The sequence below is a fragment of the Panulirus ornatus genome, chromosome 6 (genome assembly GCF_036320965.1).
Source record: "Panulirus ornatus isolate Po-2019 chromosome 6, ASM3632096v1, whole genome shotgun sequence".
NCBI classification, from domain to species: domain Eukaryota; kingdom Metazoa; phylum Arthropoda; class Malacostraca; order Decapoda; family Palinuridae; genus Panulirus; species Panulirus ornatus.
In genome coordinates, this window is record NC_092229.1 from 8848774 (window position 1) to 8862623 (window position 13850).

The window sequence follows — 13850 nt, forward strand, 5'->3', positions numbered from 1 at the left end:
AGATCCAATCTATTACCCCTACTACACTCATAGGATCCTGTCCCTCCCTCCAGCTGCATCTTGTTTCCTTACTTTTTGTTCATTTTTCTCCCAGCTTCATCCTTTCATACATTTTCCCAAAACCTTGAAATAAGCTTCTGGATCTGCCACCATAACCATATTTGCAAACACTGATTTGTCCCTCACTGAGACCCTCCCATTTAACTCCCCCACTGCCCTGCCTATGAATAGATTAAACAAATGTGGTGACATCACACAATCTTGATAGACACACCTTTACTGGGAACCACTCACCTTCCCTTCCTACTCATGCCTTACATACCTGATAAAAACTCTTCACCACATTTAGTGACCATCCTTTTACCCATATATCCAAAGCACCTACAATAATGCATTTCTGTCAGCCTTTTCATATGCTTTCTCCAGATCTATGAATGCCACATTTACATCACACTCTTTATCCAAGCATTTTTCACTGTTGAAAGCAAACATTTAGCCCACACGCAATCAACCTTTCCTGAAACCACAATGCCCCACCTCAGTCAGCTGATATATGCATGACACTGCCATCTGAATCATCATTCTGCCATATACCTGACCAGGTAGACTCAATAGACTTATACTTTTATAATCTGAACATTCATTTTTGCTCCAGTACGTCCACTCTTCTCAGTCTTCAAGCACCTTACCTTGGGTATACATATGCTGAATAGCCTGACTTATCAATCAGGAGCACTGTAACCCCCTTTCTTGATAAATATAACTGCAGTCTTATGCTTTCCTGATGCTTCCCCCTCACCTCATTTTGTGCTGCGTGCAAGGCTTTCATGCTTCATCGCTTTTTATCATTCCTTTAGCCATGATTTCCCCACCTCACATGTCACTCCATCCCAAACACACCATCTCAGCCTCCCTATCATGTAACATAATTAGTAGTTCTTTGTAGTGCCCCCTTTGTCTTTTTTTCACATTTCTCTTTGTTGCTGCTTCCAGTTAGCCATTTTCCTATCCACTGAAGTACAACCAAATCATTGTCATGTGATTTTAATTTTGTGAGTAATCTTTGGAACTATTAACCTATTGACTAAGTAATGACTCGCTTGCTTCTAACATAATTGTAACACTCCTTGGGGATTCAGCAGTGTTCTTGCAGACTAATTCTTGTACTGAGATTTCAGTCATCTAGTGTTTACCTGATATGTTTGTTACAAAACTGGAAATTTTTCAATTATTTGCACATCATTGAAAATACAGATAAATTCAAAGGTGTTGTACTGGTATGCAAGTGAAATAATTTATCTGGGTGTCTTTAGGCAAAATTCCTTTCAAACTTAATATCAGGTACTTCTTATGGAATTTTATTTGGGAGGCAAAATAATTCATGAGATTTGGAATAAAGAGGTTGCATGTTTATTCTTGCATTGTATCTAATTATCCCTTTGAAAACTGGTTGTTCAGGTATTTGTAGTTGCCCCTGAATGTATCACCAAGTGGAGGTGTCAAGGCTGTAAAGATGTACTTCTGTAATGCCACCCTTTTTACTAAAGAGTTATGCACACTTTCATTTCTATATACATATACATATATAATAGTTGACTCAGTATATGTGAAAAATTTTTCTGCTTATGGCTATCTTGGATGAAAGGAAAAGATATTGTGGAAGAAGTTGGTTTTAGCTCAGGTGTTTGTAGACCTGACCCATAGAGATGGAAAGAAAGGATTACAAAAGGAAGAGTATAAGGCACCTACTCTGTTTAAAGAAAGAATGAAGTATCACAACACTCAATCCTTGTGTAGCCAATCTTCTCACACAAACTGTGGAAGGCAGCAGAATGTCAAGATCTTTGTGGCTGGGACTCTACAGACAGCCCACAAGAACAGTGTGCAAAGGAAAATGTGTAGAACAGAGAGGGCAGCAACTATCATTGCTGACAGAAATATACAGTTTAAGAGAAGTGACAGCAGAGATATTTTCATTCTACTTTGATTAAGAGTCTGGTGAAAAGAGAGAGCACCCAGCATCCCCATCTGCATGTAGGGAACTGTCAGTGTACAGATGGTGTATGGCAGAGATTGATATGGGTAAAAGAGAATACTGGATGGAATACAGATATACGGGGATGATTACAGAATAAATAGTGTGGATTATACATTATGCACTTGGTGGAATGGTAGGTGATAAATAGTTACAGTGATTAAGTAGTTGACATACCACATAGCCTAACTGAAATTAAACAGCTGTTCACTTGCATTGCTGTAATCTTGTTCATGGAATGTTTAGGGCGTTCTTATGTCTGTCTGTCTGAGTTCTATCTGGAACAAGTCAGTTATGGTGATGAATGGCAGTCCATAGTAGAGGAGCGTCAAGAGGGAAGGAGGTCTCTGTGACAGGCATGTGACAAAAGTTTATTGCCACACTGCTGTATGATTTGCTGGTGGTGGTCAGAGAGGGTGGATAGGCCTAGCAAGATAAGGTCCTCTTGGTAGGTGGTGTCAGAAGGGCATAGGATGATTCTGCATGACCTTTTCTGCATTCTTTCTAGCTGGTCCCTCTGTGTAGAATTAGTGAGGAGGACCAAGCTGGGAAGGTATAGATGAGCTTAAGTAGAATAACGATGGTTTAGGCATTCATAAGCTCAATTGGCAAGACGCCTTGGGATCTCAGTCGGTGGAGAAGGCACAGAGGTATAAGGAAGATCTGATGAAAGCGCTGACATGATTCTTCTAGTTTGAAGCCTCCGACTACCTGAAGGATGGATGTCAGAGGGCACGATGTTGTCTGCACCCAGGATGATGTGCATCATGACAGTCTTGGTGTGGTTGATGTCACTGGCCATATCCCACTCTTGAAGGCTCTTAAGTAGGTGCTGCAGGGCGCATAAGTCAGGAAAGTTGTTGACATTGATGTCAAAGGTGGAGTCGTGTATGTACATCCAGCGGTGGTTTGTATCCTTCGAGGCGTTATTAATAAGGATAAGGAAGCTGAGTGTCCCCATATTGGTGCCTTGTGGTGCACCTCAGTTTAGGATTAGTGAGTTTGGTAAGGCTATCCTAAAGCGGACAGTTTGGTGTCATCCGGTCAGGAAGTTTGCCCGTCATGAGACAAGACACCTCCACTGACCCAAGTCAACACCATTCTTTATGATGATGTTCTGGTTTACCACAAGGAATATATAAGTCGAAAGGCTACACAGGTGAGTGCAACCCAGGTCTTGCACCCCTCCAAGTTGCAGTAATGAAGCTTGGAGGCTGACAGGCCGGTGATTGGTGGAGCAAGATTTCATGTTTCCAAACTACTGATGGTCTACTGAATCAGCATTGTCAGCATAGGCCTAGTCACACACAAAAATTTCACAGATTAGACGGGATTGGAGTGACTGCAGCAGGGCGTTAAGCTATTAAGAGACTTGGTTGGTGGAGTGGGGCATTTAGATTGTTTGAATGAAACATTACCTATGACGGTTTTTTGTATAGCTAATTCATGGGAGAATTCCTTGTATAGTTTCAATGGAACACACAGGGAGTGTGGTTGAGTGTTTTAAGTCGCCGAGGGCGCTTGGTTACTTGGCTGCGGGAATGGATATCCCAGCAACATTGCTGGTGAGCCACATGAGTGGAGGTAGGAGCTGTTGCAGTCGTTGTATTACGTAACGTTTAAAGATGTGGCTGAAGTAATCCTTACAGGTGCACCCCTATAAAGTTTCTGATCTCTGGTTACTGCATACACACAGAGACAACACTACCCCCTACAGTCAATTCTGATTTCACAAGTCTCTTTCACTGGCCATATTCTTCGAATACAGAGACGAACATTTTCTGTGAGAAAGACCATGCAAACCCAGCACTTTGCTAGACTTAAATTAACCAATTTATGGACCTTTACACAATGTTATATCGAAAATTTCTTACAATAACTCAATGAGGAAAGATTACTAATGGATATAGAGAAACAAAGGGATAAAAAGACACAAAAAACTGATAGAAGCATAAGAGAATAAGAGTGACTGGCGAAATATAGTGGGTTGTAAACAGGCCCGAGAGGGTCAGTACAGTAGTACCCAGCTGATAATTCCAACGCCTCACAGAGCAGCCTTCGTAGGGCGTGTTGCACTCGTATGGTGTTACTAGCGCCAGTTTATTCCTATATTAAGAATATTATAACCGAATGTATTCTGTGTTTACTCGATGTACAGTATTCACTCTACTCGCTTAATCGCCTTCACCTACACTGTATTGTGTAACTTTTAACTACACCATTACGAGACGTTTTGACTTTATATCTTGGCAAAATTTATTTTGATTACATCAGAGTTCATTAAAATCACATTTACGTGATCATCAAATGTTCATAAAACTGCTCATACGTTCATTAAGTAATCTTGTCAAATGTGAATCCCTTACGAGTTCAGACCTTAAAAGATTAACTTTCCTTGGTTTGATTTATAAGTAGCCACTACCATCATGGCTTAGGTTGATACTCTTTCTCCTGTATATATATATATATATATATATATATATATATATATATATATATATATATATATATATTATTCCTTTAAGGAACTCGCAGGATAACAAGTGAGTCACTAGACAACACAAAGGATAATAACGTGTCATACGTAGTCACATACCCAAGTTTCAAGTGACGTTAATCTCAAATAAATGTTATCAGGCATTCACACTTTGTTTAGGGTGTTGGCAGATAAACGAAAAGTGCTTACCGGAAAATAACAATAGATACTTGGAGGGTGCATTGGGGTGTGACATGGGGTCAGCAGACACAAGCAGGATGTGGACATAACACAGTGCTTGCAAGAGCTCGTTACTGTTAACGGAGTTTCACTTACTGTAGAGACTGTTGAGCTTGGGGGGGGGGGACACTACACTTACTGTAGGACTATTGAGGGGGTTACACATACTGTAGAGACTGCTGAGGGGGTTGTACATACTGTAGAGACTGCTGAGGGGATTACACATACTGTAGAGACTGTTGAGGGGGTTACACATACTATAGAGACTGTTGAGGGGGTTACACTTACTGTAGAGACTGTTGAGGGGGTTACACATTCTGTAGAGACTGCTGAGGGGATTACACATACTGTTGAGGGGGTTGCACATACTGTAGAGACTGTTGAGGGGGTTACACTTACTGTAGAGACTGTTGAGGGGGTTACACATTCTGTAGAGACTGCTGAGGGGATTACACATACTGTTGAGGGGGTTGCACATACTGTAGAGACTGTTGAGGGGGTTACACTTACTGTAGAGACTATTGAGGGGGTTATACTTATTGTAGAGACTATATTTGCTGATAACCACGAAGAAAAGTGAAACAAGAGGAGCCCAAGTGCACTTTCGTGTATGATCATATCACCAGGGGAGATACAATTTTTGTATCTCCCTGATAAAGTGACTAGACAGGAAAATGCACTCGGATTTATCGTATCTCATAGTCCTCGTGGTTATCAGCAAATACTAGATCACATGCATCCCTGTAACCTACCGCAATATATATATATATATATATATATATATATATATATATATATATATATATATATATATATATATATATATAATCAAACAAGAGGATTGTGCTTCTTGGAGACAGCGAGACGAATTGAGAAAGAAGGAAAACATGATAATCAGTAATGTCACATCTGCCTAAACCTACGCAGTAGTTTAGTAGTATTTATGCGTAACAGCCAGCGTTATAGCGGCAATTTAAGAACATAAAAGTAACCATCTGTATCACCAACGGAACCGTTTTATGTTGGGGGGTGACCAGATGGCCAAGCCGGATAGGTGCTATGTAGAGTATTTGAACATCTGTCCCTCAGAGCCCAAGAGTCAATTGCGGGAGGCTGGCCCCTCCCCCACCCGACAGCATATTCCCCATCATACATCATACATTCATGCATGTTTGCTATTTCCCGCGATAGCTAGGTAGGACTCGAAACAGACGAAGAAATGACCCAGTTCGCTCGCGTAGATAAAAAAATTTTCTTAAATCTGGTTCTTCAGGACTGTGTTCGTTTTGCTTGGTGTTTTATCATACTTGAATTTTTTGACAAGAATGTTTGCAAATATCACTGCCTCTTTGGTTTTCGTTTGTTTCACGAACAGTTGTAGGGGAAAGAGAAGTCAAGTGAGGTAGACTGAGAAATAGGGTGGAAATCTAAGCAGAAAATCTTTATTGTTAGTGAAGGTGCAGGGGTTCAAGCAGGAGCATATCGGAGATACATGGCTACAAAGGCTACGCAGAGCTCCTGTAGGAGGTATATCTGGCGCGTGTCGCGGCTCCTGGAGTGAGTGGCGGATGCCAGTTTGTGCTTGGGTTGCAGGAGTGTCTTAAACACGGCCGTAGGTCCCGCTGTTACAGCTGCTTCTCATGAGGGGTGAAGGAGATGTCTTACGCACGTCCCGCCGGAAGTGGACGTCGGATGAGACTCAGGGAAACCTGCCAGTAAGAAAACGTCAAGAGGTCACGTAGGAGCATTCTACTGACGGAGAGGTTCCTTAAGGGCGGTACGAGTCTGGAGTCACATGGCCAAGCCTTCAGGTATCGGAGTGGTACACGTCGCTTAGGACAAGTGAACTACCCAGCTCTGTCATCCCACTGAACTGAACTTAAAGGTACAGAAAGGAAAATCTTTCCTAGGAAGGGCAGAAGGAAGGAGGCTGGGAAAGAATCAGTAGGGTGGAAGAGAATTTTAATGGAAGGGAAAGAGCCAGGACTTAAACCAGCTTGCATGGGTCAGATATGAGTTTCACTGAGGACATGACAGGACATGGAGAAGCTTAGGGGTTGGAAGGGATTTTTTTTTTTTTTTTTTACTTAAGGTTAGTGAGGTACGGGTGAGAGTTTGAGGTGTAAGGGGAAAAGTTAGAATGGACGAAGGGTACCTTCAAGCCACAAGCATTGAATTTTTGGCTGGGATTTATTGATTCTGTTTCTCTCGATCAGTATCATCTTGGGCTCTGAGGAACAAATGTTCAAATACCCTACATAGTACCTAGCTGGCTTGTGCGTTGAGGGACAGATGATCAAATACTCTGCCTAGCACCACTTGCGTCACACAGTTGGCTTAGTGTCAGAAAGTCACGGTGGACTGGGTTGGGCATGTCATGTGTGTCCGTGATGGCTAGTGTTAATGAGAGCACAAATCCCTGAGGCACGCTAGGATTCAGTTGAAATTCGGAAGAAAGGTGGGTGTGGGATCTGATCTGCATCTTCCTCTTGTGCGAAAAGTTGCTGTGGAAGGATAAATTGAGTACTTTTTTTTTTAGTAGCTTGGAGCTCCATGCCACACTGTCGAAAGTGTATTTCTCCTATCTGGTGATTAAGGCAGTTTTGTATCAAGTTTGTTTATTAGGATGTATATAATTAATTAGATTAAGAAAGTCCTGTGTCGAGCGGTAAGACCTAAAGCCAAACTGGTTGAGGGTGCGAATGTCTTTGTCTTCTTGATACTAAGTCTTTTGTTGATCAATCTCTTAAGTACTTTTCCCAGAGACCAAAGAGAGCTTATGACCTGTCACTGGCAGGGTCTGTATAGTCTTTATTATGTCTTGGGGGTAAGTATTGTCGTCGCTTCTTTCAAATGAGCTGGAATAGTCATAGGCTAGTGAGGAGTTGTATATGTGGGTAATGGCTGTTCTCATGGAGTCGAGGAGGTGTTTACCAATCTCGGTACCGATACCTGTTGCGTGTTACCCAACAACGCCTTGACTTCGGCATCTGTTATGGAGATGGGTAATATGTTACCTGGGTTTAAGTTAGCAACGTTAATCATTTCATCGGGAGGTGTGGTGTACGTTATACTGATTCCAGGCCATATAACCTCCGAATCTTTGGCGCTTTTCGAGGATCAAATTGATAGCGGGGATCGAGACTTGTTCTCAGTGTTCTTTGATCAGTCTGATAACCTGTTGTAAATTAGTAATGCCATTGGTCTGTCATTTGTTATCAGTGAGCAGGAAAGGGGGTCGGAAATTCCTTGTTAGTATTAAAGTTTTGCCACACGCTGGATTATATTTCTAATGTATCTTGATTTTTTTTCCTCTCCAATCTTGGATTTTTGGATATCTATGAAAATTCCACGAGTCTTGATTTTCATCTACTCATTCATTATGGACAGTAAACATTGAGAACGCCACATAGAATGGAAATATTCGATCCTGATAAGCAATAAAAATAGTTTATGGTTACAATCACTTAGCAACTTATAAATGTGAGTTTAAGACATGCAAGAAAAGCGGCGAGACTTATTATATGTCTTGATCCAGTCTTTGTGATATGATTATCTTTTGGCATAGTCTTATTCTTCTGAATGTGTTATGAGAACGTTATTAGATAAATTAGAACGAGCAAGACATTCAGACTGCCAACTGATACTGTTGCAAACCAGTTACTTGAAAAATAGCCATGGGCCGTCAAAAGGTGCAGATTGTCACTAAAAGCTATTAGTCGGCGAAAGGTGCGTTGCCATGAATTGGAATATATCAGGGTTACTCATTGATCTGAAAAGTTGCATGTGTCGTCAGCATTAGATGAAAGGATGCAACTGTTAAAAGAATAGGGACCTGGTAACCGCATCCAAAAGAGTTGCCAGCGGGCCAGAAAGATCGCCACACCATGTAATAATTTCACGTATGTCATCGGTGATAGAAAGTGCTAATCAATACTTTACCCGTAATACTACAACTGGTAGTTAATTATATGCTGTAATGTAAATCATGTCATTTATTTTTACCTGTTTTGTTTTTTGGGGGGCTGTTATATTTTCCGTGTGGATGCTCCTGGCGACTAGTGAGTCCGGCATCTCGGTGTTCTGGGAGGCCAGTGTCACCGCTGAGATTGAGGTGACAAGATGGACGGCCGAATTCTCTTCCTGCTTACTCTCTTATTCATCATTAGCTCGTGTCATTCTTACAAATATAGGACTTATTTCTACAAACAAAAGGTGAGGTTGAATTAAGATAGTTTCCCAACATTTCAGAGCAATACTTTATGATTGTTACGTAGGGTTATTCAATGTAATTTTCACTCAAAAGTAACTAAAACTTGGGGGGTTTGCCGCCCGCTTGAGTGAGTTATCATCTACATCAAAAGTGGCCACAGTTAAGTGTATGTTCTGTCATTATTTATTACCCAATTTTGATCGTGTTTTGTGTTGAATTTTCGAAAGCTCTTTGATATATTCCTAAATGAACATGATAATTACGCCTTGTAAAAAAATCAAAAACTGGTTGAGCCTAAGCATTTAGATATTGTATGAGAAGTTACTTTATATATTGTGAAGCTAAACTTCGACATGTATTATTCAGGTGTGTAGAGGACAGGATCCTGTAAATAGGAAAAATTTGGGGTAAAGAAAGAAATCTAAGCTTGTAGTCTCACATGACTATACATAACTCGTCTTAGATTATGCATTTCCTGTTAATCATATGTATAATATGCCTTTCACTCACTCACCCAACATCATGAAAATGACATCCATGACCAACTTGTGCAAGCTAAAAACTTGTCATGGAAAATATATAACAGTAAAATCCTTTGGAAGACATTTTGTCTCAAAATGATTTGCAGAATCATACAACTTACAATTCTGTTGAGCTTTTTCTTTAACTATATATTACTTATATGGTGAAGACAATCACATTTTTATGAAAGAATAGAGAAAAAATACGCAACACTGTATAGTTTTACGCAATGAATATAAAACATTTAAACTTGTAAAGGAGAATCACGTGATAGCTGTAAGGGTTGTGACATAAGTTTCTATGGCTACGAATTCCCAACTTTTGATATTTAACATTGTTTAACTAGCTTATTTCAACAGGCAAATTGGTTGACAATAAGACCACCTCATATGGTGTATTTCGACGTAGTTATAGCATTTGTCATGCAGGCAGTTATTGCAGTTGTACTCACAACAGCACTGTAAACCTTTGTAATAACTGTGGCGTTGTGATTAAGGTGTTTCGATTTTATGTTTCGAAATACTCCTCTAGTTCATATTAATGAACCGGCACTAATGTTATTATGCATATCATTTGCTTCATCACTGTGTTGCTGGTGTGTGTGTGTGTGTGTGTGTGCATGTCACTTAGATCATCTGTAGGGAGGGCATATTAAACACACCCTCATTTGATTTTCCAGTACAGTACCACAGAAACATTTTCTTTCCTTCCAGAATTGAATATCGTTCATATAAAGTACTGTATATATATATATATATATATATATATATATATATATATATATATATATATATATAGATAATATATATATATACAGTATATATATATATATATATATATATATATATATATATATATATATATATATAGATAATATATATATATACAGTATATATATATATATATATATATATATATATATATATATATATATATATATATATATATATATATGTCCTTGGGATTACCTCTTGAAAGGCATTTTGTTATCTGTCCCATGGTGGTGGACAGACATGTGGAAAATAATTAGTTACATCTCATGACCAGGAGGGGAATAAACCTGTTTCAAGATATTCTAATGGAATTTCAAAGATTACCCATGGGTTACTGGTGTGTAAATTTACTGTAACTCAATTTATAGACAACCCTTCCCTCTTTTGGAAGGCATTTTGTATATAGTAAAAGTTAAATAGTTATTGTCTGGTTTTTATTTCTGAACAATTTCAGTAATGCACAAGCGGGAAAAGAAATTAGCATTTGATGAAAATATTGGTACAAAAATGCTCTTTCTTTTGCACCAGGAGAGAAAACAGGTAACTTAGGAGCATCGCAGCTTGCAGTAATGAAGAGGCTTAAGAAATCTCAGAAAACATTTTGTTGCAATTGTAAATACCAGAATTAATCCACCTCAAGGAGAAATGATAGGACATTAATTCTCATTTAGGTAATTAGCTTGTAATCAGGGCAGAAAGTGATGGATGTGAAAGTACAAGGGGCAGAAATCATTGCTTCTTTGATATTGATTGAAGGTGGTCAGTAACATTTCCCATATATTGTTAGTAACTGCATTCACTTGGCCTTTTCTTTCCAACTTATCTGCCCTAGCATGATCTCTATATTATTAGCATATTTTTTCATGAAATTATTACCCTTGACTGAACCAGCGATCATTATGTGACAAACTGCATTTAATACTTTGTAGATTTCGGCAAAAAAAAAGATTTTAGTTGCTGAATTCTACATTACATGCACATCCATATGTTACCACATAAATGAAGACATATTTAAACATGCACTAGATTATAGTTCCTCAGGTCTGAATGTTATCATTCGATAAGTACTCATTTATTAATTTTATGTTGGAAATGGAGAACATTCTTCAGTTCATTATGCATAGCAGTAGTTCAGCGACTGGCATTATTGCCGTGCTCCTTTAGTACTTGTATCCTTAGATTACTGAACTTGCTCTTTTAAGTATTTTTAACAGTATTTTGTGGGTATGAATTGGTTTCATGAATTAATGCCTTCATGTATGTTGGTTGTCTTGACATCTCAGTTATGACTCTTGTACCCTGTGCACACATTTTTCTACCTTTTGATGTTGCACAAGTCATTATGTAGTTACTTTTCATACACTCTGTCAGTTACTCTTGTATTGCATTGCAAGTCCTGACCCATTTTTTTTTCCCTCTGCTAATTGACATATGACAGCTTGTTTTTTCATTAATGATCATAATATTCCAGGCTTTGGGCCCATATGAAGGTCAGTAGTCCATCACATAAGGTTGTCTCTTAGTTGTTACTGTATACCTTTATCCATCTGGAACACTTTATCACCAGACACTGACGTTTATACTCCCTCTCCTTCCAATTCTGTTACTTTTGTAGATGTCATCTTGATATCATTATTTGTAGTTGACAGGGGCCTATGATTGAAAGCTCCATCTCTAGCCACTCATCAGTTCTGCAGAGAAGTCACCAAAAACAGTTGGTTGTTCTTGTTAGAGTGTTTAGAAAAGTTTCTGGTCATTGTAAGCAGGCTACTTTACGTAAAATTGAGTAATGAAAATTTGAACGGGCAAAATATAGCCAATATTACTTCCAGATTTCAGTATGGATCATAATATTAAAAGATATGTAATACAGTGTGCACAGAATGCTCTTCAATAGCTTACAGTGAAAGATGATTATGAGATGAGTCTTACATGTAAAGAAGCCAAAAAAGATTATTTTTATATGTTAGAGGCTTTTATAAAGTTGATCTGTGAGTATAGTTAAGCACACAGTGAAGTATGTTACATTTATCTATTTATACAGTATATCTGTTTGAGTATGACTCCATTCCCAGTTTATTGGCAGGGAATAGATACATGCAACATCCAAACATCACTCGCACATTCTCAGGTGTGTTGAAGTGAAAAAATGGACCTCCACATAATTGATTTGTCAAGTTAGGCCTGTGTTTCTTAATCATGCTGGTTCCATGTAAAAATATTCCATTGCATATGATTTCCTGTTCCTCTAGCATCTTCATCTGAAATATCCTTAGCCTTAGTAATTTCTTTTACTACATGTATCCATCTCTCTGACAGTATGCCTTTCCTGCTTGTACCTTCTCCCATCTTCTTGAGCACCCTACTATCTTTAGTCCATTCTGCATGCCCACACCACTTTAATTCCATGAGCCTTTTTAATGGCTTCTTCATACCACATAACCTTATGTTTTTGTTTGATCTATCCTTATAATTCTGCTATATTGTATAAGTTTTTCAACCTCCTTTGTTCTTAGTTTTGACCTCTCCAGACCTCTATGTAGTACACTTCAGTTTCAAATCCATAGATCATTGCTTGGACAATTGTTCCTTTTTGCAAGGTGCTTTATACTCTCTGTGCTTTTTTTTTCCATTCTCTAGAGCACTCCAATTTTTCTCATGACTTGACTTTTAACATGTTCAGTTCCATTACCTTCCTTAGTGAATGTTATATCCAAATATTCAAGCTCATCCACAACTTATAGTTCTTTACCGTGCAAATTGATTTTACTTTCTTGTCATCCATCCCTTTCAAGAGCTAACTTTATACTTTCATTTACATTGCTCTTAGCATCATTTGCTTACATTTATCGTAAAAGCAGCCCACCATTCTATCCAGTCCTTCCCCAGATCTAGCTAATAACCTAGCATCTCATCTGATGTGCTTTACCAATAGAAATATTAGATAAGCATGATGATATCACATAACCATGACATTCTCCCACACAAACAAATGCTACCTCATTACTGAAACTCCTAACAGCATTCAAAGGTCTTTGTATATCCAATTTAGACCCCAAATGTATTGAATGGATGATATATCATCATATGTAGTGGCATCACACATAATTGACTCAATTATTCTGTTAAATACCCAGGTCATTTTAATAGAATGATTTTTATTTCAGGTGGATCATTTCAGCTTTGCTGACCGAGACAGTTATATCCAGCGCTACTTGATCAGTGATGAACACTGGAACAGGAATGGTGGACCAATATTCTTCTATGCAGGCAATGAAGGGGATATTACTTTATTTGCAGAGAATACAGTAAGTTTCATGTGTATGATTGTACAATTAAAAAGTTGGTGTTAGAGGAAGGCTTTCTGTGACATGGAGAAATGGAGTGGAAGCATGCTGGAGGGAGAGAAATAAAGGAAGAATGTGGAATGGTTTATGAGAGGGATGCACGTAAGGATGGATAAGTGAAGACTTTTGCTATGGCCACCCCCTTTATGGGAGTTCCTGAAAGGAATGGGCATCAGAGATAGTGTAGATAGTTAATTTAATTTAAATGGATCTCACATTTGATCGTAATTATGAAACTGGAAAG

The 13850-nt window shown here is 38.7% G+C and overlaps 1 protein-coding gene across 1 annotated transcript in view; it reads left to right on the top strand.

Moving 5' to 3' along the window:
- The first annotated feature begins 8810 nt into the window (after window positions 1-8810).
- LOC139749049 (lysosomal Pro-X carboxypeptidase) overlaps window positions 8811-13850 on the top strand; it is a 28665-nt gene continuing 23625 nt past the window's right edge. The window contains exons 1-2 of the mRNA XM_071662471.1: window positions 8811-8966; window positions 13427-13567. Of these exons, the coding sequence (XP_071518572.1) occupies window positions 8874-8966; window positions 13427-13567 (234 nt within the window). The 5' untranslated portion in view covers window positions 8811-8873. The remainder of the gene's footprint in view (window positions 8967-13426; window positions 13568-13850) is intronic.